A 25,593-nucleotide genomic window follows, 5' to 3' on the forward strand; every position below is an offset into this window, starting at 1 on the left:
TCCATTGTCTCGAGTGATTTTCGTCTTTTTTTCGAATCCTCAAAAATGATGAAAAGCGGCGTGCTATAGTATGCCGTCCGAGATGGGCTATAGCCCATGGTCAAAAATGATGAAAAACGAGGATTTGATAAAAAGACGAAAATCACTCCGAGACCATGGGCTATAGTCCATTGTCTCGAGTGATTTTCGTCTTTTTTTCAAATCCTCAAAAATGATGAAAAACGGCGTGCTATAGTATGCCGTCTGAGATGGGCTATAGCCCATGGTCAAAAATGATGAAAAACGAGGATTTGAGAAAAAGACGAAAATCACTCCGAGACCATGGGCTATAGTCCATTGTCTCGAGTGATTTTCGTCTTTTTTTCGAATCCTCAAAAATGATGAAAAACGGCGTGCTATAGTATGCCGTCCGAGATGGGTTATAGCCCATGGTCAAAAATGATGAAAAACTAGGATTTGAGAAAAAGACGAAAATCACTCCGAGACCATGGGCTATAGTCCATTGTCTCGAGTGATTTTCGTCTTTTTTTCGAATCCTCAAAAATGATGAAAAGCGGCCTGCTATAGTATGCCGTCCGAGATGGGCTATAGCCCATGGTCAAAAATGATGAAAAACTAGGATTTGAGAAAAAGACGAAAATCACTCCGAGACCATGGGCTATAGTCCATTGTCTCGAGTGATTTTCGTCTTTTTTTTGAATCCTCAAAAATGATGAAAAACGGCGTGCTATAGTATGCCGTCCGAGATGGGTTATAGCCCATGGTCAAAAATGATGAAAAACTAGGATTTGAGAAAAAGACGAAAATCACTCCGAGACCATGGGCTATAGTCCATTGTCTCGAGTGATTTTCGTCTTTTTTTCGAATCCTCAAAAATGATGAAAAGCGGCGTGCTATAGTATGCCGTCCGAGATGGGCTATAGCCCATGGTCAAAAATGATGAAAAACGAGGATTTGAGAAAAAGACGAAAATCACTCCGAGACCATGGGCTATATATAGTCCATTGTCTCGAGTGATTTTCGTCTTTTTTTCAAATCCTCAAAAACGATGAAAAACGGCGTGCTATAGTATGCCGTCTGAGATGGGCTATAGCCCATGGTCAAAAATGATGAAAAACAAGGATTTGAGAAAAAGACGAAAATCACTCAGAGACCATGGGCTATAGTCCATTGTCTCAAGTGATTTTTGTCTTTTTTTCGAATCCTCAAAAATGATGAAAAACGGCGTGCTATAGTATGCCGTCCGAGATGGGCTAAAGCCCATGGTCAAAAATGATGAAAAACGAGGATTTGAGAAAAAGACGAAAATCACTCCGAGACCATGGGCTATAGTCCATTGTCTCGAGTGATTTTCGTATTTTTTTCGAATAATCAAAAATTATGAAAAACGGCGTGCTATAGTATGCCGTCCGAGATGTGCTATAATCCATGGTCAAAAATGATGAAAAACTAGGATTTGAGAAAAAGACGAAAATCACTCCGAGACCATGGGCTATAGTCCATTGTCTCGAGTGATTTTCGTCTTTTTTCCGAATCCTCAAAAATGATGAAAAACGGCGTGCTTTAGTATGCCGTCCGAGATGGGTTATAGCCCATGGTCAAAAATGATGAAAAACTAGGATTTGAGAAAAAGACGAAAATCACTCCGAGACCATGGGCTATAGTCCATTGTCTCGAGTGATTTTCGTCTTTTTTTCGAATCCTCAAAAATGATGAAAAGCGGCGTGCTATAGTATGCCGTCCGAGATGGGCTATAGCCCATTGTCAAAAATGATGAAAAACGAGGATTTGAGAAAAAGACGAAAATCACTCCGAGACCATGGGCTATAGTCCATTGTCTCGAGTGATTTTCGTCTTTTTTTCAAATCCTCAAAAACGATGAAAAACGGCGTGCTATAGTATGCCGTCTGAGATGGGCTATAGCCCATGGTCAAAAATGATGAAAAACGAGGATTTGAGAAAAAGACGAAAATCACTCAGAGACCATGGGCTATAGTCCATTGTCTCGAGTGATTTTTGTCTTTTTTTCGAATCCTCAAAAATGATGAAAAACGGCGTGCTATAGTATGCCGTCCGAGATGGGTTATAGCCCATGGTCAAAAATGATGAAAAACTAGGATTTGAGAAAAAGACGAAAATCACTCCGAGACCATGGGCTATAGTCCATTGTCTCGAGTGATTTTCGTCTTTTTTTCGAATCCTCAAAAATGATGAAAAGCGGCGTGCTATAGTATGCCGTCCGAGATGGGCTATAGCCCATAGTCAAAAATGATGAAAAACAAGGATTTGAGAAAAAGACGAAAATCACTCCGAGACCATGGGCTATAGTCCATTGTCTCGAGTGATTTTCGTCTTTTTTTCAAATCCTCAAAAATGATGAAAAACGGCGTGCTATAGTATGCCGTCTGAGATGGGCTATAGCCCATGGTCAAAAATGATGAAAAACTAGGATTTGAGAAAAAGACGAAAATCACTCCGAGACCATGGGCTATAGTCCATTGTCTCGAGTGATTTTCGTCTTTTTTTCGAATCCTCAAAAATGATGAAAAGCGGCGTGCTATAGTATGCCGTCCGAGATGGGCTATAGCCCATTGTCAAAAATGATGAAAAACGAGGATTTGAGAAAAAGACGAAAATCACTCTGAGACCATGGGCTATAGTCCATTGTCTCGAGTGATTTTCGTCTTTTTTTCAAATCCTCAAAAACGATGAAAAACGGCGTGCTATAGTATGCCGTCTGAGATGGGCTATAGCCCATGGTCAAAAATGATGAAAAACGAGGATTTGAGAAAAAGACGAAAATCACTCCGAGACCATGGGCTATAGTCCATTGTCTCGAGTGATTTTCGTCTTTTTTTCAAATCCTCAAAAATGATAAAAACGGCGTGCTATAGTATTCCGTCCGAGATGGGCTATAGCCCATGGTCAAAAATTATGAAAAACGAGGATTTGAAAAAAAGACGAAAATCACTAGCCCATGGTCTCGGATTGCCTTTCGCTTTTGTGATATTCATCTTTTTTTTTAAATCCTCCGATATCGGGAAAAACGACATGCTATAGTATGCCCTCCGAGATGCCAAATCCTCAACAATGAAGAATCACGCACTATAGGTGCGCCACTCAATGACCTTGAACAGTATAAATGACCTTGAACAGTATAAATGACCTTGAGCAGTATAAATGACCTTCATAAGACTGGTAAATGACCTTCACCAGTATCAATGACCTTGACCAGTATAAATGACCTTGACCAGTATAGATGACCTTCATAAGACTATAGTATGGCCTCCGACACCATGGACTATAGCCTTTCGCTTTTCCGTGACTTTCGCCTTTTTTCAAATCCTCCGAAATCGTGAAAATCGACATGCTATAGTATGCCCTCCCAGACCATGGACTATAGCTGTATTTGGGTAAAGTGGTGATAAGATAAGAACACATTGAGCTGTATTTGGGTAAAGTGATAATATAAGAACACATTCAAGTATCTCACAATTGTCTCGAGTGATTTTCGTCTTTTTTTCAAATCCTCAAAAATGATGAAAAACGGCGTGCTATAGTATGCCGTCTGAGATGGGCTATAGCCCATGGTCAAAAATGATGAAAAACGAGGATTTGAGAAAAAGACGAAAATCACTCCGAGACCATGGGCTATAGTCCATTGTCTCGAGTGATTTTCGTCTTTTTTTCAAATCCTCAAAAATGATGAGAGATGGGCTATAGCCCATGGTCAAAAATGATGGAAAACGAGGATTTGAGAAAAAGACGAAAATCACTCCGAGACCATGGGCTATAGTCCATTGTCTCGAGTGATTTTCGTCTTTTTTTCGAATCCTCAAAAATGATGAAAAGCGGCGTGCTATAGTATGCCGTCCGAGATGGGCTATAGCCCATGGTCAAAAATGATGAAAAACGAGGATTTGAGAAAAAGACGAAAATCACTAGCCGGAGTGCCTTTCGCTTTTGTGATATTCATCTTTTTTTTAAATCCTCCGAAATCGGGAAAAACGACATGCTATAGTATGCCCTCCGAGATGCCAAATCCTCAACAATGAAGAATCGCGCACTATAGGTGCGCCACTCAATGACCTTGAACAGTATAAATGACCTTGAACAGTATAAATGACCTTGAGCAGTATAAATGACCTTCATAAGACTGGTAAATGACCTTCACCAGTATCAATGACCTTGACCAGTATAAATGACCTTGACCAGTATAGATGACCTTCATAAGACTATAGTATGGCCTCCGACACCATGGACTATAGCCTTTCGCTTTTCCGTGATTTTCACCTTTTTTCAAATCCTCCGAAATCGTGAAAATCGACATGCTATAGTATGCCCTCCCAGACCATGGACTATAGCTGTATTTGGGTAAAGTGGTGATAAGATAAGAACACATTGAGCTGTATTTGGGTAAAGTGATAATATAAGAACACATTCAAGTATCTCACAATGTATAAAGTTCCCAAACCAACTTTGATGAGTCAGTGTTGTGTTGCTCATAAAACATCACTTCATCACCAGTTTTTGCAGAAGAAATATACGTGTGAGAACTTTCTCAAACAAAAATAAAAGACTCTCATTTTGTTCTGGGTCTAGTGAACAGAATAAATAGACTTGGGAACCTAACTGTAGGGAGTACAAACACAGTAGAGAACCTGGAGGTTATCATCTATGAAAAGGCAACACAATGAGCAGAAAATTTAAATAAACCATGTAAATACAACACATTGAGCAGAGCACTCCAGGGAATTGAACCCCGTTCTGGAAAACCAGAAGTACCACACCAGTGCCTTAGTTTGTTTTGTTGTAATTTACAGCGTGATGAAAAAACGTGACGTCATCATTTTATACCATGGGCTATAGCCCATCTCAGACAGCTTAATATAACATGCCGTTTTTCATCATTTGAGGATTTGAAAAAAAAGGCGAAAATCACTCGAGACAATGGACTATAGCCCATGGTCTCGGAGTGATTTTTGTCTTTTTTTCCTACAGTTAGGTTCCCAAGTCTATTTATTCCATATGATTTCTGTTCACTAGACCCAGAACAAAATGAGAGTCTCTTATTTTTATTTAAATAAACCATGTAAATACAACACATTGAGCAGAGCACTCCAGGGACTTGAACCCTGTTCTGGAAAAGCAGAAGTACCACACCAGTGCCTTAGTTTGTTTTGTTGTAATTTACAGCATGACGAAAAAGCGTGACGAAAAAACGTGACATCATCATTTTTGACCATGGGCTATAGCCCATCTCAGACGGCCGTTTTTCATCATTTTTGAGGATTTGGGTAAAGTGGTGATAAGATAAGCACACATTGAGCTGTATTTGGGTAAAGTGATAATATAAGAACACATTCAAGTATCTTACAATGTATAAAGTTCCCAAACCAACTTTGATGTTGCTCATAAAACATCACTTCATCACCAATTTTTGCAGAAGAAATATACGTGAGAGAACTTTCTCAAACAAAAATAAGAGACGTTCTCATACTATGTTCTGGGTCTAGTGAACAGAATATCATATGTAATAAATAGACTTGGGAACTGTAGGGAGTATACAAACTCAGTAGAGAACCTGGGGGTTATCATCTATGAAAAGGATGAAAAATGGGCCTCATGCGCCAATAAGTTCCTAACTTTTCCTCTTACATTTCTTCCTAAGTGAATTCCTAAGAGAATCCTAAGAGAAACGACATACTATAGTATGCCCTCCGACAGCATGGACAAAATGCCTCAAATCATCCAATTGCCATCAAAGGCGTATGAAGAAATGGCAATCGGTACACATGATCTCTGTAGTCATGTGATCAAGACGAGTCTGTTGGATTTCTCAGATTGTACACTGATTGGCTAAGATTGCCTTCCAAAGTTTTCAGGAGTGGCCCGTTTTGTACAAAATGCTGCACATGTCCTGCTCATCCAGAATTCTATCCTCAGAGATGCTATGAGTGATCTGGCTCTGCATTTCCTCAACAAAATGAAGAAACTTGTTGCAAAAACAAATAAAAAAAAACATCCTCCTAAACATTTTGCCAAACATCACACACACTCCTATCCTCCTGGTGGAGACCTGTGCCCGGAAGGGCACTTTTTCTAGTTTACAGGTCCTTTCGTTGAATTTTACATTTCAACAGTAAAGTAATATATAAAGAAGAAAAACACAGAAGCACAAAAATAACATTTTCGAATTGTAGACAGACACCAGTTTGAATAGCATACTAATGAAATAGTGTGCTTTAGCACACTGCATTACTATGCCATCTTGGGAGTTAAGCATTAAACAAGTGAGCTTGTAGATGGGATAGTTTTGACAAAGTGTAGAATACTAGGAGACCTAGAGCTCCAAAGAAAACTGAACCTTGTGTGCATGTGAATGCTTAGTGGTCTTTACCTGTGTGACCGCTTCTGTGACTTGGTGACCAGTGAGCATTCGTTTTGCACAAAATACACTCCTTGAGCTAAAAACGTCATGACAAATGTGATGAGGTCAGCACATTTTGGGCACATTTGGGCAAGCGGCTATGGCTGTTTTTAGCCCAAGGAGTGTATTTTGTGCAAAACGAATGCTTGAAATGGATTCAGAATCATGAAAACCCCCTAGATTGACATGTCACATGCAAAAGGAAAGTTTGACATTTTTGCCAATGTTTTATCTAATGTCCAGCAGAATGTGAAATGAACAACAAAACAGTGAGCTTATTAGTTTGCCTTGAACACAGCACCAATATCATTTCCAGTGGTCCCCAGTCAAATGGAGAGTTGACCGTGTAAAATGAAACCAAATGGACGTGGTTGATTTGGCCCGGTTTCATTTTACACTCTCAAGAGTTAAATTGTTGTTAAACATCAGCATTACTGAATTTACAAGAAGTCTATACAATTAGAGAATGTGGAAAAATTATGACTTTGATCAAAGTTTTTGCCTGTGATAACACATACCATACATTCCACATTGGCTTAATTGTGGTGGACATTTGTCAACATTCCATTTTTGCTACGGACATACAAAATTACAAATGTGTAGTGTTCGAATGGAACCAAATGGACCCATGTCTTTGCAAATAAAACATTTGAGAAGCACTACTAGACTACTAGTGGACTCCTAATGTGCCATATATAGTGTCATAGTAAATAATTCTCGTACATATTCTTCAGTATTAAAGTGGGTGTTGTGATCAAAATAAGAACATTATAATGGTGTGTAAAAGAAAATCAAACATTTATTGCCACGTTCATTGTTGGTGAACAACAACACTGGCTACACTTCAGTGACTGGAAGAGTGAAAGGCAACAGCCCCGGCCCGGCTTTTAATGATCTTAAATACATTTATTTTAGATCGCTTTTTAGTAATAGTACAACATAAACATTACAGAGACTTTAGTTGTCACTGAGTAAAACAGTTGTCATTTTGCATACATACCTAAAATATCCGATATCCGCGGCGCTCTCGTTGAAAACAAAGTACTTCAACTCCAGGCTGTCCCCAGGCTGTCCCTAATCAGGCTCTCCATGAGAGCGCAGCTGTGCGCCCGAGCGCTTCCGGGATCACGTGACCGGGCTGTTCTGTGCCCCCTCAATAACGCAACTCTTCTATTATATGGCTCTGCACCAACACAGCCTGTGTTTTGGGCAACCGTGTCCTTCCTATGTATAAGTTTGATGATCCTGAGCCCATCCGTTGCCACCTGGGAGGTGTGGTCCCGTTTAAAAATATCGGCCATTGTAGAGAAATGGCTGCCAAGGATTCATGCCAAGGTATGGCATCTATGGAGAGATGGCAAACTTATCAGGCAACCAAACAGTGACCATGAGCATAAGTTACAGCACTGGTATCTCTGTTCCCTGGAGGAGGAACCATCCTAACAGGCTTGATCCAGGTCTCCCGGAACTACATGTTCAAGTCATGGCTGATGGCAGCACATACTACAAATCCCAGGTAGGATTAGAGCACGACTCATTCCAGATTCTTGGGTCCGATTCCATTCCAAACTAGAAAAAGTGCCCTTCTGGGCACAGGTCTCCACCAGGAGGATAGGAGTACTGTGTGTGATGTTTGGCAAAATGTTTAGGAGTAATATAATCATTTTTTGTGTGTGTGTGTGTGTGTGTGTGTGTGTGTGTGTGTGTGTGTGTGTGTGTGTGTGTGTGTGTGTGTGTGTTTTGAGTAGTTGTGGCAATTTGTACAAAACGGGTACAAAGCGGGCTACTCCTGAAAGGTTTAGAAGCCAATCGTAGGCAATGAAGGTGGATTATGAGAAATCAAACAAACGCGTCTTGATCACATGACTATGGAGAGCATGTGTACCGATTTGCGTGAAATTTGGATAAAATCTGAAGGAGTAATATTAGAAAATGTGTTTTACATATGTCAGCCTCCTGGTGGCGCTATAAAGAGCAGATGTGAAAAATTCCAGGCAAAGGTTTTTCCTTGGCCTCTAGGGAGTTGGCATACAAAGTTATCCACAGATCCCTGCAGTTGGAGGTAAAAACACTTTTCGGCCAGTTATAGCGCCACCATGAGGCCGAGTTGAAAATGTTCATGTGGCATTTCTTCCTCGGCCTAGTGGGAATGTGCGTGCACAATTTCACGGAAATCACACGATGTGTTCATGATTTGCAGCATTTTGTTTGAAACTGAGCACTCCTGCGAACTTTGGAAGCCAATCTTAGCCAATCAGGATGGAGTCTGAGAAATCTGAAAGACCCGTTTCGTTGAATGGCTCTAGAGAGACTGTGTACCAATTTGCGTGATGTTTGGACAAAATCTGTAGGTGTACTGTCCAAAAACTTGTTTTGCACAAAGCGGCCTCCTGGTGGCGCTATAACAGGCCGTTCTGGAAATTCTGGGGCAGAGGTTCATCGTTGGCATCCAGGGAGTGTGTGTGCAAAATTTGACATTGACCGGGTTAACGGTGCCGGAGATTAGCTGTTCACAGACAGACGGACGGACACTACAATGTAAACTGTATGTAAATGTTATTTATGTACATTTTTTATTTTATATTAAATTGCTTGATTTACGCTCCACCACACAATTCTACATTGCTGCATGCCTGTTGACGGCTGCTGCCAGCTTTTCAAAACATTGTGGAAACACAAATCCAATTTAAAATTCAATTGTTTGTATTTTCATTTTAACTAATTTTTCCAGGCATGTGAGCACATTAAGGTGGTCTCTTGTATTGAGCACTCCAGCATTCCTCCAAATGGCAATTTTATAAGCATGAGCACTAATTCAATGGAGATCCGGATGGATGGTATATCATTTGATGCAAGCATCACCTTGACGGCGCCGGTCCCTACAGGCGAGACATGGTCTGTGGGATGGATCCAAGCTATGACCAGTGCAGGATCCAGTGCTTTGATGTACATGAGGGCCTTGGCATGTAAGTGTTGGGGTGCACACACACACACACACACACACACACTGAAGATCTGGTAGTTTGTTTACTCTTGCTCTCTCTCTGCCCGCAGGCTCTTGGTTGATTATCCAGGCCTGCGTCAAAGTCCTCTCCTGGACGCAAGATATCATGAGTGCGAGCCCTTTGCATACTCAAACTGCATGGTTGAGCTAGACAGCAAAGCCTCCTTGAATGTTGAACATCCCCTCGTCCTTTCTGACAACCCGCACCTCCCCGAAGTTACCTGGGAAGGTCCCAAAGAGGAGCATAGCAGGGACACGTTGGTCTATGTCCACCGATATAAGAGGTTCAGGAGTTGGCTGGTCGCCATTAACAATGCCAACAAGGTAGGACTGGAGCTCAACATTCAAATTCACAAACAGAAAAAGTAGCAGATCTACAAGCTCAAAACACCACGCTTCGCACCACAGCTCGAGCTTGCGGATATATCAAATGTCCCCTATCTCCTCCTCCAGGAGTACAGAATACTCAAGACATTTATTTGGGAGACGAGGCTTGACGTTCACAGTACACCAACCCAGATAATATGCTCATCAAGTCATGGATCATCGGTGGCAGCCATGTTGTTGATGCAGCAATTCTGAATCTGAACGATACAGTCATCCTTGGAAGCGTACTAGATGGACCTGTTGCCAACTTGGCCTAGTTGCATATTTGGAGGCCTTATGCGGAGGGACCGAGAATGGTAATTCGTCCTACGGAACCGGCTTCAGTATGGTAACAAATCAGCTGGAGAGAAAGAGGGCGAAGAAGAACAAATTAGAATCACAAGAGGGCAGAACAATTACAATTACGCAGGGGACTAATTATTTCTGTGCCACAGTAGGTGGCAGCAGAGTGTAGGTAATCCTTGCCAGAAGGATTTTTGGACATTTTCATTTCCCGTTTCCCAGCCTGGAAACCACCATTGTAACGATCAGCTATTGTAAGAGCTATATGATCCATGGGTTTTGTACTAATTGATGATGTCACCACAGGGCATGGCCAAGGTTGCCTGGGTATTTAATGTGTCCCCAATCAAGCAGCAGGTGTTGCTGATTGGCAGAGATACACAGTTTAACTGTGTCCTACTTTGAGCTGTGGTCTTGCATATGTGTAGCGTTTGACCGTTTATTTATTGTGCTGAAGTATAGGACAATGGCGATAATACATATATTTTATTAACTCAATAGACGTTTCGACTTCAGTTAATTTATCACACGTCTGAACAACCTCCTTGCCGTCAGTTAACCACAGTGTTCAAGCATAGGGCTTGGACACTACAGCTATTATTAGCGTTAGCTCACACTGTTTACCTTTCGGCAGAAACGTTAACATGTCGGGAGTGATGCGGACCGCATCACTCCCGAATGTCATTTGTGATTTTGTACCGCATCATGCGGTACAAATGACATTCGAACCTAGGATGGATGGTCAAAACCACATATGCTAGTAATTAATTTAAATGGTATCACCTTTTGAATTACACTCTTATCAACACTTCTTCACAATATAAAAATGTCTTCTTATTCACAGTTCTTAGAGCTAAATATTTATATAGCCATTATATAAGTAATTTCCCTCAAACCAAAATAACCATAAAAATTGGCAAAATATTTCTCAACTAAATAACAAATCTCAAAACCCCTTTTTTTCCTTCAAAATAAATGTTCAACTCTCAGTAACAATTCAAGTTGTTCAAGTATCTTTTTGTTGCATTTTTGTTTTTTACTCACACCCGATATCCCAAGGATATTATTCTGACTCTTGGCATTATTGAACCGTCAACCTTCTCCTGTATAAACGTGTGTACTGTAGTGTACACTCACAGTTAACAGTCTTTGTATTGAGTTTGTGCTTGAAATGTACTGTAATTCTGCAAACTGTTAAAGACCCAAAGAGACGACGCTGCCTTCTTGTGGCCGAGTTAACAACTGCAGCGTCAACTTATTGCTCCTGTAGGCTCACCGTTCCGTTGGTTTAGGTGAAGTTCATATGAGGATGTCACACCAGACTTGTAGACAGGCCGGCTGTTGCGTGAGTCTTTGGAAGACGCTGCCCTGCCCTCTCCATAAGACGCTTGATGAGCCTTGATCCATCCATGTGTTCACTGGAACGCAGATGTCCCGATCGATGCTCACCGCCGGGCGTGAAGTGGTTGAATGGCGGACGGTCCTCCCCTCACCGTGGTAGTGACCCTGGAACGGCCTTCGTATCTCAAGGCTATTTATTTGCCCACAACGTGGAAAAACTGCAAAGAAATCACACAAACAAATAATATTTTTTTAACCACAATGAATTACCACATGAAATATGAATGTCCTTGTCATTTAGTCATGCTGTCCATAAATGTCCAAGAATTTTCCATATGAAATGTCCACATACAACAAACACAAAACACGATGCAATGACAATATAACTTGTACAGACACAAACAAAACAACTGTGGAACATACCGTATGCACCTTCTGCACAGACGTTTAGGAGTTCAGTTAAGTTCTTGTTTTGTTCCTTTTTATATATATATATATATATATTTTGTTTGTCTTTCTTATATTTTGTGGCGACTCTCTGACATGCAAGGAGCTCCTCTCTGCTGTTTTCTCTGCCCAAACCCAACAGGTGATTGAAATGAGGTGATTAGCTAGGTGAGCCTAATTCAAGTATTTGGGTTCATATATATAATATATCTTCTCCAGGACTTTCTCCAGAAGAACACAGTTTGCTGGCCACTGCTACAGAGCTGACAATGAGGTTATATCTTCCCTTCTTCTCTGGAGTCTGGAATCCTGCCTCAAAGCAGACCAGAGATAGCCTGGGCAGCATTCCTTCCGGGTTTATGATCGGTCGGGAGCGGATGATATCGCTACGTCATGTTGTATTGTTTTGTAGTCATCAGTCATCGGGAACTTCCTTTCCCCTCAAACCGACTTTTCTCAATAAAAGCTGCAGGCTACGAGTGCTTTTATTGTTATTCTTCCGGTTTGAGAGAAAAGGAATTTCCGATTGATTAGTCCTGCCTGATGAATTCTTGTTCTGTTCTTTGACTATATAGAAGTGTCTATCTGTACGTCTCTAAATGTTTTGATGAATTGAACATGGTGGACCCGCTTGTAAACAAGTAATGCTTAATTGGGTCGTCCACTCACAGTTAACAGTCTTTGTATTGAGTTTGCTTGAAATGTACTGTAATTCTGCAAACTGTTAAATATTTCAATCAATCAAACAAAACAACATGACGTAGCGATATCATCCGCTCCAGACCTGTTCACACGGACATTTGGTAACACAGACCAGGCTTTCAGTCCGAGGTGGAAAGTCTGGTGACCAGAGCCTTAGATCTATTACATGGCTCTGGGTTAGACCAGAGATAGTCCCTGATGTCAGGGACATATGCACGTATTACTCTATGCATATGCATCGATCAGTAAGCAGGAACTGGGGATGGCAATGAAGGACCGGGAGATTTGAATGAAAATCATACCCTATAGTAGGCTATGTTGTTTTTCAAAGTTTGACAGTAATACAAATGATGAAAATCAAGAAAAACAACATAGGCCTACTATAACTATATAGTAGGATATGTCTTCAAAAACCATGAAAAACAACATATTATAGAATGTCATTTGACAATAAAAAAAAAAGAAAATCGTGAAAACAGGTTATTAATTTTTACATTTTTCATTTTATTATCATTATTGATTTAAATTAACAAACACTACTATACATATTGCTGTTTTTATTCATTTTGAATCATTTTAGACGATTAAAGCATTAATGGAAAAAGAAATAATCGGTGAAAACAGGCGACAGACAGCAAATTACATGTACAGTAGAAGATCTACAGTCAATGGCTTTCCTATGTGTTTCTAGGGGTCCAGAAATTTTAAACAGACAGACATATATCACACTCTCCCACAACAATGTCTTTTTGGTATCACATTATTGTCTTTTTACATAGACAATGCAGGATAAGAGATTCCCTGTTGCATCTGCATGATACCGTAACCAGTGAAGTTGATCATCAAAAGATAAATAGGTGACACACGTTCCTTCGAAACAAGTTAACAAAGACTACAGCAGCTTTTTCATGCATTGCAAGTCCATTTGCTGCATCCAGCACAACAAAAGTCTTTCGGCCCCATTCTTCTACTCCATGGATAAAAATAAAAGAAAGTTATAGCAAAGGTTTTGACACCCCTTGACCCCTGACCTTATATTGATAAGGAATGTTTGAAGTAAACAAAAGTCTGAAATATCATAGTTCTAGCCTTCTCAGTGCTTGGTATTCAAAACCCACATCCCTTTAAGATAACCACAACAAAATGCTATATATAAAAAAAGAAGTGCTTCATAGAACTTCTTCAGAAATATTGAGTCTTCTCCTCGAGGTGTTCCCTCTTTAATCTCAGGCCAGCTGTAGATAGATGCGGTACTCCTTTAATCCCTACCTATTGGTCAAACATGTATTCGTTGATGCGTGTACTTTGTGAAACCAATTTTGCACTAGTGACAAGGTTTCCACCCAGTACCTAGGAGGCTGGCATACGGCATACACCTAGAAAACAGCATATTTTGTCGCAACTTTCCTCAAAAATCGACAGATCTACACACAAAAGTGTAATCAGGGTTGACATCATTGTCCGCTGACATTGCTCTCAAAACCACAGTGGCTTTTTTTTAAAAGGTTGAACAAAACAGCTCATTCATATCAAAATGTGCGTAAACCAAAGAAAACCTTTTTGACTTTCGAAAATATGGAGTTTGCAAAAACAAAGAATGATATTAGAAGGAGTGTTTGGTCCAAATTACAGATTGTCATAATTCCATTGAAATGTTGCAGCAAAAAGATCGCTCTTTCGGACGAGACATGGTGAAGCTATGACTTTTCTCTCCTCCATACACAAAGACTTTGGCAAGGCCATACCACACCCTCTATTCCTGCAATGCGCTTCAGGATTGAGGGTTTCACTACACATGAGAGAAATCACATACACTTTTTCATAAACACGTCGTAAAGTTTTAGGTACAAGATCACTGAGGAAAAGCACATCAATACTACTGTAAAGTCAAGCTGCCAACACTGTGGCAAAAGAGTCGCTGTCGAGTATTGAGGGACTAAAATGTCTAATCAAATTTGGCTCGTATCCTTTGCAACATGATTTGACGGGACGCCATGTTGCTTTTCTACAGGCAGATAAGGAGGACAATGTATCAACAAAACACTTTGTAAAATGTATCAGCACAGGCCATACACAATTAAAATAATGTCGAAAAATGTTTATGAGCACATCCATACTCTCTGTAGCAACTCCTAGATCAAAATCCAGGTTTCTGGGATTTGAAGGAGAAAGACAGAGAAAAAGATGTGTAAAACTCTTGATTTATTGTCTCTACATATACATATCTCCCCCAAAGAAAACGGGAAAATGCTGACCTCGCTTAGTGATTGACTGACTGCTTGATCTTGGCGGAGTGCAAATGTTTTCCACATGGCTTTATAACATTGTCAAAAAAAATAGATTGAACTCGCTTCCGAGTTGTCTGGTCACCACACAGTGGCCTTGTGTGGGCGTCTCTCACTTCAAAGTCAGTAAACAACTTGACACTCTATAGAGTTGAAATGGAGACGGGAGGGACAACACCCGTCGGGGTAGATGCACGCACAATTACATATTTAGAAAAAAAAGAACACAAAAAAATTACACTGAAGCATAACGAGAAGTAACAAGCGACATAGCCCTTGTTGGGGAAACAAATCACACTCGGCTTGGTCCAGACTGTCTGATGCACTCTCGGGTCCTTGGAGAAGCTGCGGGGGCCACTCGGTTGCTCGCCACGGGCCTCAGTGTTCTGTTTACCACCCGCGCACGCATGTCCAGCCTCTGCGCACGGCCTGCTCAGAGGGCCAGCAGAGTGGGCGAATTGAGGGAGTCCGAGGACTGGTCGCCGCTGCTGCTGCTGCGCCGGTGAGCCTTGGAGCAGGACTCCGAGGAGGGCGAGGGGCTCTCTGGCTCCAGCATGCTGGGGTAGGTGAAGATGAGACTGGGGGCGCTGGGCGTGGAGGCCGGCGTGGAGGACGCCACCACCGGCGTGTTGAGGCTGTCTCCGTCCATGCAGTACATCCCCATCCCACCGCCGCCCAGGCAGATGGGCTTGATGACGGAGCGCTGGGTCTTGCCCACATCCTGCCGGTTGTCCTCGTCCGGCTCTTGTTTCACCACGACGTGGTTTAAGGGGGCCCGCAGGCTGCTGTTGGAGCGCATGGTGAGGGGGAGCGGAGCACACTGCTGCTGCTGCTGGTGATGCTGCTGGTGATGGTGGCTCCCCTGGTGGTGGCGCTCGTCCGTGGGCAGCTTGCACACGGGATTGTGAGCCACCAGCATGAACTCCAGCTTGTCCTTTTCCTTCTGCAGGGTCTCGATCTCCTTCTGGAGGTCTGCCTTCTCCTCTTCCAGCTTCTCTGTCTCCTGCTCACAGAACAACATGGGACGGAAGATATGGATGAGTAATCCGTGTCAATTTAGAACAGTGGTTTTCAACCCTTTTCATATCAAGGCCCATTATTTTTTTCAACATTTGAGCCACGGACCACCGTTTGATGACATTTAGACTTGCTGGTCCAAAACAAACAAATGTATTGTTATCGTTGGATAGGATTTTGTTCACAATTCCATTCTCAAATCATGTAGACTTCTTGTAAATTAAGTAATGCAGATGTTTAACAATGATTTAACTCTTGAGAGCGTAACAAATTGGTTTCATTTTACACTCTCAAGAGATAAAGATCTATAGTGGTCCATATTGTTTACATATTTATGTAAACTATATACACACACACACACACACACACACACACACACACACACACACACACACACACACCTCTTCTTGCGACATGTACAAGCTGCAGTAACTTCCTTATACCAAAAGAGGGCACTGTCTGTCTACCACAGTTTGCTAGGAGAGGCGAGGCAGATAGAGTGTTGAACTTTAACAACAGTGAGGTATAATCAGCACAAACAATCTATATAATGTTGTTGTTGCCTATGGAATGGATTATATTACAGTTTGACAATCTCAAAATCTTCAGACTAAATTGGATTAAATGGTCTCAGTTGTGGTTTCACCTGTCGACTACACACACACACACACACACACACACACACACACACACACACACACACACACACACACACACTGTTCTTCTTACGGAGATATGGGATCTAACATTAAAGAAACACTAAGGCTGGACTATAATGGTGTGTCATTAATGTGTCACAGGCCCCAGGAGACAACAACAGGCCCTGTTTAAGGAGTCGTTCCCCGTCCAGACAGGGACAGGGCTGACAAACAAAAGATAAACTCACACGCTGTCTGAGAACTTTGACTCATGGGGGCGAAGGTATGAGGAAGTAGGAAAACAAAGAGTGCCAGTCATTCAAAAAGGAGCGTGGGGTAAAAAAACACTAAGGGATGATATTAGTCCATTGAAGAGCCAGAGAAGTTACTCTTTGCACTGTTGGAATGTGACACTTCCTTATTTGGAATTTTAACAGAGGGTGGTGTGAGGACGGAAGGGCGGTTTTCCTTGGAGCGACGGCTGTGGTAGTGTGGGAGAGTGTGTGTGTGTGTGTGTGTGTGTGTGTGTGTGTGTGTGTGTGTGCGTGTGTGTGTGTGTGTGTGCATGCCCATGCGCCTGTGTACTGTATGCCTACAGTATATATGCGCGCTGGGCATGTCTGTATGTGGGATAGTAGTGAGACAAGCAATTTGCCGATTTTAGAAAAATGTCCTGCATTCATGGGGACAGCTGCCTACAGCGCATTCCATTCCTGGGGTTTTTTGGCCATGACAAGCTCACCCTCACTGTAATTGAGCTAATTAGTCCATCTAGATGCCGTTACTGTCTGTCTGGGCAAGGCTGCGAGGACAGGCCCACCTCTGTCTACAGCTGTAGCAGACAAAAAGCTTTTCAGCCACTTGTCATCCGTTACCAACCGTAACGCTATGGCACACACAGCTGGAGACGAACCAGTAGCACAAGGTTGTAAATTTAGAGGTGTGGGGATCAGTCAGCCGTTGGAATAAACCCAGGCATGAGCATCCTTCCCCCCACACTGTGTTCTGTGTGCAATAGCTACTTTTTTTTTGACAGTTTGGTTTGTTTGGTGGACAGCCGTTTGTCTGTTATTTTGAGTATCTTCCTTCCTATATATAGCCAAAGAAATATATTCTGTGTCTCAAACAAAATGACACCATGCACAAACAAATCGGTCAGTTACTCAGCTAAATTGGTGTTCATTTAGTTAAAAGTGGTCAGCGTTAGCTGTGATAAAAAGGGATTTCCTGTGTAGACAAAACCACAGAGCATGGGCCTTCAAGAGTGATCGAAATCTTTCGTAAAGTGGAGAGACATATGAGAACACACTGCTTTGTGGTTCAACTCTACGGATCAATGTTGCAACGTGACAATACAAAGTAACAGACGTTCAACTGATTGCACTGCAGTTTGTATTTTTTTTCTTTACTCACCCCTTGGAGCATGTCGGTGAGCTCTCGTCTGCGGTTGCGGCATTTGGCTGCGGCTAACTTATTCCTCTCTCGTCTCACTCTCCTCTTCTCCTCCTCCTCTGGGGTGAGCTGTGAAATGGAGGAGCAAACCAGGTGAGTTGTCAGCCTCTCACACACGCACACACACACACACACACACGCACACACACACACACACGCTCGCGCGTGCGTGCACACGCACACAGCTCAATCAATATCAAGCCGAGGAAATGTAACAAGAACTGGTTACTGCCAGCTGGCTGCGAGCGGCACAACAAGTATTCAAATGGAATGAAAAGTCAGTTGAGGACACCAGCCTTGGTGTGATAAGATAAAATAAATAAATTATGCAGCGCTACTCCTGCTGCTTTGCCTTTGAGAAGAAATCAATGGCACAGTGAGGTATGGATTATACAGAATGTCTGTTTTGTTTACAGCTGAGCCATTTTAACAACATCCATGACATCTGTAGTATAGCAATGAAGTGAGAATAAAATAAAGTCCACACTTCACCATACATACAATGATGGGACATCCCTAGTATATTATCCCTAATATTATATCCATATCATGATATTAGACTGTATATTGTCTGTGATTTTGGATATTGCACTCTTGTGATATATGGCATAAGTGTTCTATAAAAATAGAAATATCGGATCAGATATCGGATGCCGATCATCGGCAGATACTCAAAATCAAATGATCGGCATCGGATCGGGACATCCCTAATAATTCAATCCGAACAAACATACAGCTTCTCCGCCCTCTCTCACCTGCTCGTCCCTCTTGCGTCGTCCACGGGTGTCCCCGATAGAGCGGATGACCCCGGGCCGGGCCAGCGGGTTGTGGCCCAGCAGTCCCGGGCCGTTGGTCAGGTGATGGCTGTAGGGGTGGGCGCGCGAGTACGGGTTGGACATGGACGTGATGACGGTGGGCTGCACCATCCACTGGAGGTCCTGGCTGGTAGTGATGGCATTGATGGTGGGTATGAAGGCACTGTTCGAGCCGGGCATGTCGACTCTGTACTTCTGGAGCGGAGAGAGAAACGGGAGATTGACAGAGAGACAGAGAGAGAGAGAATTAGCCATGATGGATCAGGACATTGGATAATATTGGCAGGCAAATTCTGGAGAGAAAAAACATGAACATTGCTCTATGACTATGATGATGTGTAAATGCATGCATTTTAATCCCATAGACATCTTATTTATTTCTTTTTAGATTTCGTAGCTTCAGTTCAAATGCACAGACAACCCTTGCCAAATGCATACATTTTCCACATAATTTCAGGCTTATAGTAATGATTCAAGCCACATATGCAAAAAATAACACTCAATTCACTCGTTTAAGCCCTCAAGTGCATCAGTGACACATGCTATGAATCATGCGGGGAAAGCCCATGGTGTCTCCTGCATTCTCCATAATAGTAAAACTCTATGAGCTAGTGTACAAATAGAACCAAATGGACACATAACAGTTAATTAGCACTGATGTGTCTGTATGGCAGCAACCAGCGACAAAACCTATAAGCTCTATCTGCCATGGCAATTAAGCTATTTTAGTACATTAGTTTACATGTGTTGATTGCAGGAAGACAGTGTTTGATTGTGTGACAAAATGAGGCTTAATTAAATTTGACACGTCTGATTGCGATCACTTTGGTGGAAGCTACACAGCTCCACCGGAAGGTTCCCAGTTCGAATCAGCCGTCCGACACGTTAAAATTACCACCGCTGAAATGCCCTTGAACAAGGCATTGAACCACTACGATGAAATGTGTTCTATGAGCAGGGCCTGGCTGGAAACAAGTTCTTGAGCTTAGCCCAGATACCCTGGGTAAATATAGTTATCATTTCATTTCATTTCCACCATTACACCTATAGCTCCACATCACACCTATATAGAAGCCGAGATGATGATATTGTAGACATTGTAGATATTGATCGAAGCAACAAAGACAACATGACGCGAACGAGATATTGTCGATCATATGACGCCATGTCAGCGTGTGTCAACAGGTTCGTGGTACCTCACGTACCCGGCGCGCGCGCGCGCGCACACACACACACACACACACACACACACACACACACACACACACACGCGTTAATGGACAGACTTCACCAATAGCTTCCTGATTTCCCGATGGATATCCTCCTATTCTAGTTTATTTATTTTTGTTTTGCTTGAATCATTAGGAGATAACGCTAAACCACGTGAAAACAACGGCCAGTTCCAGTAAAGCGGTAAACAGCCTCGAGGGGGGGTTGGCTGGCTTCACCCGTGCCAAATATATTTCCACAAGTTAGTTAAAATTCCAATCTCTTCATATCATATCCCGAGTGGGAATTAAAATAAATACGAGGCGGTCGCGACAGTAAAGTATTTGTTGTGACGGTATTATCGTGGTAGTAAGAAAGAAACCACTTCAGTCAGTTCAGTGCCAGTTAAAATAAAGTCATTTTACCGTAAGGTTGTGTGTATGATTAGACTTTTCCAGAGAAGTCACTACGCAATAGCATGAACCAGTGGGTGTAGGTAAACAGCCTGTCTCTTCTCTTCTCTTCCCGGATCCTATAGGCTAATAGTTGCGTCTTGGCGTCCTTGGCTTTATTTGTGCATATACGTTGGTGTCCTTTTATTATTTTTTTTAAAGACACGAGAATAATCCATGATGCTTCAAGTAAAATGTTGCCTTAATGTTATAGGCCTAAACCGGTACGCTTCTATGTGCAGGCCAGACAGTTCAGATATATTGCCTTGTCTGACACTGAAAATAAATGTGACATGGACTTATTCAATTTAACCTTTGTAGCAAATGTGGATTCCTTGGTGACAACATAGAGTAGCCTAATCAGGCAAATTATGAGATAAATAGTCAAGAGATAGACACATTTCAATAACATCACCCCGGGCCCCTGCTGCGTTTCTGTGCGTAAAAGGTTAGTTACCAACAGGTTGGTCGACCGTCGAACTGGTATTGAGATCCGGTCTCAAATCTTCCTATTAAATTTGGTAAAATGTAAATTGCTATATGGTGACAACGAACGAAGGAGCGGTCGAAAGGGATGCAGGCTCATGATGATGGGAAACCGAAAAGTCCCTGAAAGTCGCTACTAACGCGTCACGCCACTATAAATCATGTAGAATTGTATATGCTGGCAGCCTGGCACGTCAGTGCATGCCAACATATTCCTGCACCCAGGCGGCTACCCTATACTGGATCTCTGGATGAGCGAGCCAACACCGAATGCTTAACTCTGGATCAAGTGCACCACACTCGGCTTCGACGTGTACAGACATGACTATAGGACTATTTGACTATACAACATGCGCCTTTCATGCAAGACTATAGCCTACATTTCAGAAAATCTGAAATTATAATTAATAGGCCTACCTCTGGATAAATTACTATCTAGTTGACTCTTTGCGACAAACTCTTTACGCCCAAAGATTATAATTTTTTTTCGCACTCCCTCGACTCTCGAACAGGAATGCTTGACTTCGCTTCGCCGTTTGCCTTGTAGGTTGTTGCGCGTGCGTAAAGGTGCAGGACAGGAGGACACTGCCATTTTCATAGTTAATGGCAATGATGTGCCTTCTTTTAATAGTGTATAGTCCAAAATACTCGTGTGCCAATCGAGGCAAAGACAAAGTATAGAGGCTTCATCGTGTGTGTGTGTGGTGTGTGTGTGTGTCATTGGGTTCGTGCTTTATTTCTTTCTCCCAAGTGAGGTGCGTAATAACTATATAGGGTAGGCTTGCTTTACTAAAATAGCATCGAATTGTAGCCTATATTAGCTGATTTGTAAAGTAAAAAAAATTTAATACAAATTAACTAATAACTATGTTATGACAAACCAACGATTCCAGAGAGCGGCGGGTTGTCGTCATAGTAAAATAATCGGATTCAACATCATGGACGCACCATCACCATGAGTTGGCTAATGCGTCCAATGCCCATAATAGTTCTACCTGGTAGCTTGAGGTAGAGATCGGACTACCGATCGTGCTGCTGCCGCTCGTGAAAGACTCTGGCTGGGCCGGAGAGGTGCTGCTTCCACGGGACGAGGTGTCGTAGTTCCCGGAGTAGTCCTGGTACATGATCCAGGAAAGAGGAAGAGTTCAGCTAGACGACTTGTTGGAGCTCAGGAAGCCTTTTCCCCCCCTCTCTATATCCTCGCAGCAGTGGAAAATGCACCAAAGCGAAATCCTTGGTTTCGAGCCGACGCTGCTGATGTTGGATATCCAGAAAAGAAGTGATGATGGCAAAACAAAACAGCGTTAATGTTCTAAAACACCTGAACAACCTTTGCCGGCATAGGATATGTTCCCCTGGTATCGCACGGCCCTGGTAAACGTATATGGATTGCTTATTACAGGCTACTTCAATTATTCTTGAGTCACCCGCTTAGATCCAGGTGCGCGAACTTCAAATTAAAGTGAGCAGCGCACCTTTTTTTTTAGCGAGTCAATCCGAGTGAACGTGTAGTTATAGTGACTCACGCACAGTTTAGCCTACATTCGCTCTAAACTCTCAAGACCGTTGAAGAGTTTCCGTCGCCTCTTGCCTGCTAAACACTTTTTTCCGCAGCTATCTACTTGTTCACTTCTTTTTGCTGTTTTTTTCCTCCCCCTTCCACCACACTTCCTAAAGATGACTCACTTCAATGGCACTATGAAGAACTGCAAGCGCTTTTCAACGCCAACACGGCGCACGTCACGCATGGGCGTTGACACTGTGATGTGAGGGGAGGGGTTTCAGTCCGTCAGACTACAGTGGAACGCGGCGCCGAACCACCGGCCGGCGGACTCCAGCGGGGACGGGAACCAATGTAACAGATACAGGCAGAGAGAGAGTAGGAGTAAAAGCAACCCCGTCGCGAGAAGTCCTATTGATTAACGAGTGTGATCGCGGGACATCAGATCCACTGTCCCCTCGGACTGCATTTGGTACTGTCCATTGACGCATGTTTCCTAAAATGGGCAGTTGCGTCAGAGAGCGCGTGTGGGTTTCCTTGGTAAAGAGCGTCAGTCAGACACACGGGAGGGATTCCCTCCCATCGCCCCGATGCACTTACTTTGGACTTCGAACTCACTGCAGCGATCGCTTGTTGGACCGTCGACAGAAACACGCTGACGCTGAGGAGAATATAATAGGAGGAGACGAGTACAGCTGTACAGTACAGGACACAACGCGCGGCGTTATTATCTTTTAATAACTCCACATGCATGGTCTCTGCGAGTCGAGAGAGAGAGAGGTGGTGCCATGCTATGCGCGCACTCGCAGAAAGCGCGTAAAGCAGAATACAATCGTAACTCGAAATCGGAAATGAGTCTCAGAGTCTGTCGTTATAAGACTGGACTCACTGGTCTGGGAGAATATAGCTCAGGGGGATTGAGACCATGAATGCCGCTTCTATATAAGACTTCAGGCCAGGGGGAAATCCACGGCATATATAGGCTATATAGTCGCATTAGATCATGTTATAGCCTGCCCTATAGTTTAAACTAAAGTAGGCCACAGACATGCAAGCAAGCAAACTAAAGGGCATCTCTTGTGGCCCACATGTTCCCACATTATTCCAATTGGAAAGGAGGGGAAAAAATGTTCACATAGGCTATATACATTGAAGTGTCATCATGCGTAATTTGGAGATGTGAGTTACACTATACACACTATAGTGTACACACACACATCACACCGCCATCGACGAATGGTCACATTAACCCATAAAGAAAGTTTTGAGTATAGGCAACTGCCTGCTTTATGGAACTGGGTTTCTCGAAATGTATCGGTTGGCATCCGGACGCACGACTTGCACGCACCTCATAAACAAGGACGCAGCACCAAAGCAAAGCAAAGTTCTTTGTTTACCCAGGGTGAATGGACTAAGCTCGACGAACTTGTTTACAGCCAGACCCTGCTCATAGAACATTTCATCGTAGTGGTTCAATGCCTTGTTCAAGGGCACTTCAGCGGTGGTAATTTTAACGTGTCGGACCGCTGATTCGAACTGGCGACCTTCCGATAACAAGACCGCTCCGCAATCCGTTCGGCCACCGCTGCCCAAAAATAGGACAAGTAGGACTATGTGAAACGGCGCATTAACTCAAGTGAAATAATAATCCAATTGATTTGGTATGCTTCGAATTTTAATCCAGGTTACCACCTTGGTTATATTGCTTTTTCTGGTTTTATCCTCTTAGCAGATTTTGTATTGACCTTTCGTTGAACTGTATACCCATTCTACAAACTACTGGTAATACAATAATCAATCAATCAATCAATCAATGCACCGTTAAGGCCCTGTATCTTCATTGTTGCACGGTCGGTGCCTGTCAAAAAGCTTATTGTATAGTGACAAGTGAACTGTCAGTCAATCAGCTATTACAACACCACACACATGTATGTGTCACCGTTCCCCTCAGTCAAGGTGCATTAGCCTATACACTTTGTCCTATTTCACCATCTGTGTAATTTCTGTGATCTACACGTACACTTCTTAATTGTTTACACAACGCCCCCCTCTTTTACCATGGGGAGATTCCGGGCAGAGAACTGCGAGAGAGGATGCGAGAGAATTCGGCTGAATCGGCCAAGTTCCGCGTTAACTTCCGCTGCAGGAGCACAAAAGGGAATCTATGAAAGAACGTGAAGACTGCATGGAATGACAGGAATGCAAGACTTAACTGAAGCTATAGTGTGTGTGTGTGTGTGTGTGTGTGTGTGTGTGTAGTGTGTGTGTGTGTGTGTGTGTGTGTGTGTGTGTGTGTGTGTGTGTGTAGCCTACGGGGAGAGAGGGGGTGTCAAACCTCCGAGCTTTTTGGTTTCATCCTCTTGACAGATAGGGGTCGATAGGGCATCCTTTTTTTTTCTTTTTTTTACATGAAGTGATTTGTTTTTATTTTTTTGATTGTCACCAATCAAGACACCACATCAAAATAAAAATACTTTTTTTGAATTACCATAGCATAGCCTATAGGCATAGGGCCAGGCTATAGGCCTACATAACCTTTTTTCCTTCTTCCTTTCAAATATTTTCTTTCACAGATCAGACATTGTAATGATCATAGAGCAATACCCCACCTATCTCCCAGTCCGAGTTTGTATTACTGTAGGATTATGTGCAGGATGTAAAATATCTTTGCCGAATAAGCTTGTAAAATCAGCAATTATATTTTGCCAAATATTCACCCCAGAAAAGGGATGAAGTGGTTCAACTTTATTCATAGTAGGCATATACCATTCTATAACCTTGTATAGTGTGGTAAATGGTAAATGGTGCATTTATATAGCGCCTTTATCCAAGGCGCTTTACATAGCACCAGCACATCGGGAGCAATTTGGGGTTCAGTGTCTTGCCCAAGGACACTTCGACATGTAGACAGGAGGAGCCGGGATTCGAACCGCCGACCCATGGATCATTGGACGACCTGCTCTACCTCTTGAGCCACAGTCGCCTCGTGTGAAAACCAATTGGACTTTTTTAAATTCAGTTATTCACTTATGTGTTAACTGTTAAGTGCATAACAGTTACATTGAAATATAAAGAGAGTCCAAAAATAAGGACATGAATAGGCCTGTCACAATTATTACATAATCACCCTAATTGCAATTATTTG

At 42.6% G+C, this 25,593-nt stretch overlaps 1 protein-coding gene and 1 long non-coding RNA gene across 2 annotated transcripts; both read right to left on the minus strand.

The window, feature by feature from the left end:
• Positions 1 to 8,104: 8,104 nt before the first annotated feature.
• On the minus strand, positions 8,105 to 12,317 carry LOC306941994. The gene is made up of 3 exons (XR_013792223.1): positions 11,868 to 12,317; positions 11,380 to 11,662; positions 8,105 to 10,161 (listed from the first exon to the last, which is right to left on the minus strand). It is a non-coding gene; the product is annotated as an uncharacterized lncRNA (long non-coding RNA).
• A 765-nt stretch (positions 12,318 to 13,082) lies between these two features.
• fosl2 (FOS like 2, AP-1 transcription factor subunit) lies at positions 13,083 to 22,617 on the minus strand. Its single transcript, XM_079527919.1, has 4 exons — positions 21,943 to 22,617; positions 18,741 to 18,995; positions 17,947 to 18,054; positions 13,083 to 15,881 (listed from the first exon to the last, which is right to left on the minus strand). Exons 1-4 carry the CDS (start codon positions 22,069 to 22,071, stop codon positions 15,312 to 15,314), a joined length of 1,062 nt encoding a protein of 353 aa, XP_079384045.1. The 5' UTR covers positions 22,072 to 22,617; the 3' UTR covers positions 13,083 to 15,311.
• Positions 22,618 to 25,593: the final 2,976 nt, after the last annotated feature.

This window comes from Electrona antarctica, assembly GCF_951216825.1.
Source record: "Electrona antarctica genome assembly, chromosome: 18".
Lineage (NCBI taxonomy): Eukaryota > Metazoa > Chordata > Actinopteri > Myctophiformes > Myctophidae > Electrona > Electrona antarctica.

Excerpts from the sequence above, each read along its gene's own strand:
- fosl2 (XM_079527919.1), bottom strand. The coding sequence starts at position 22,071 with ATGTACCAGGACTACTCCGGGAACTACGACACCTCGTCCCGTGGAAGC. Across the intron at positions 18,996-21,942 it reads TCTCTACCTCAAGCTACCAG|AAGTACAGAGTCGACATGCC; the intron begins GTAGAACTATTA and ends TCTCCGCTCCAG. Across the intron at positions 18,055-18,740 it reads GACGCAAGAGGGACGAGCAG|CTCACCCCAGAGGAGGAGGA; the intron begins GTGAGAGAGGGC and ends TCCATTTCACAG.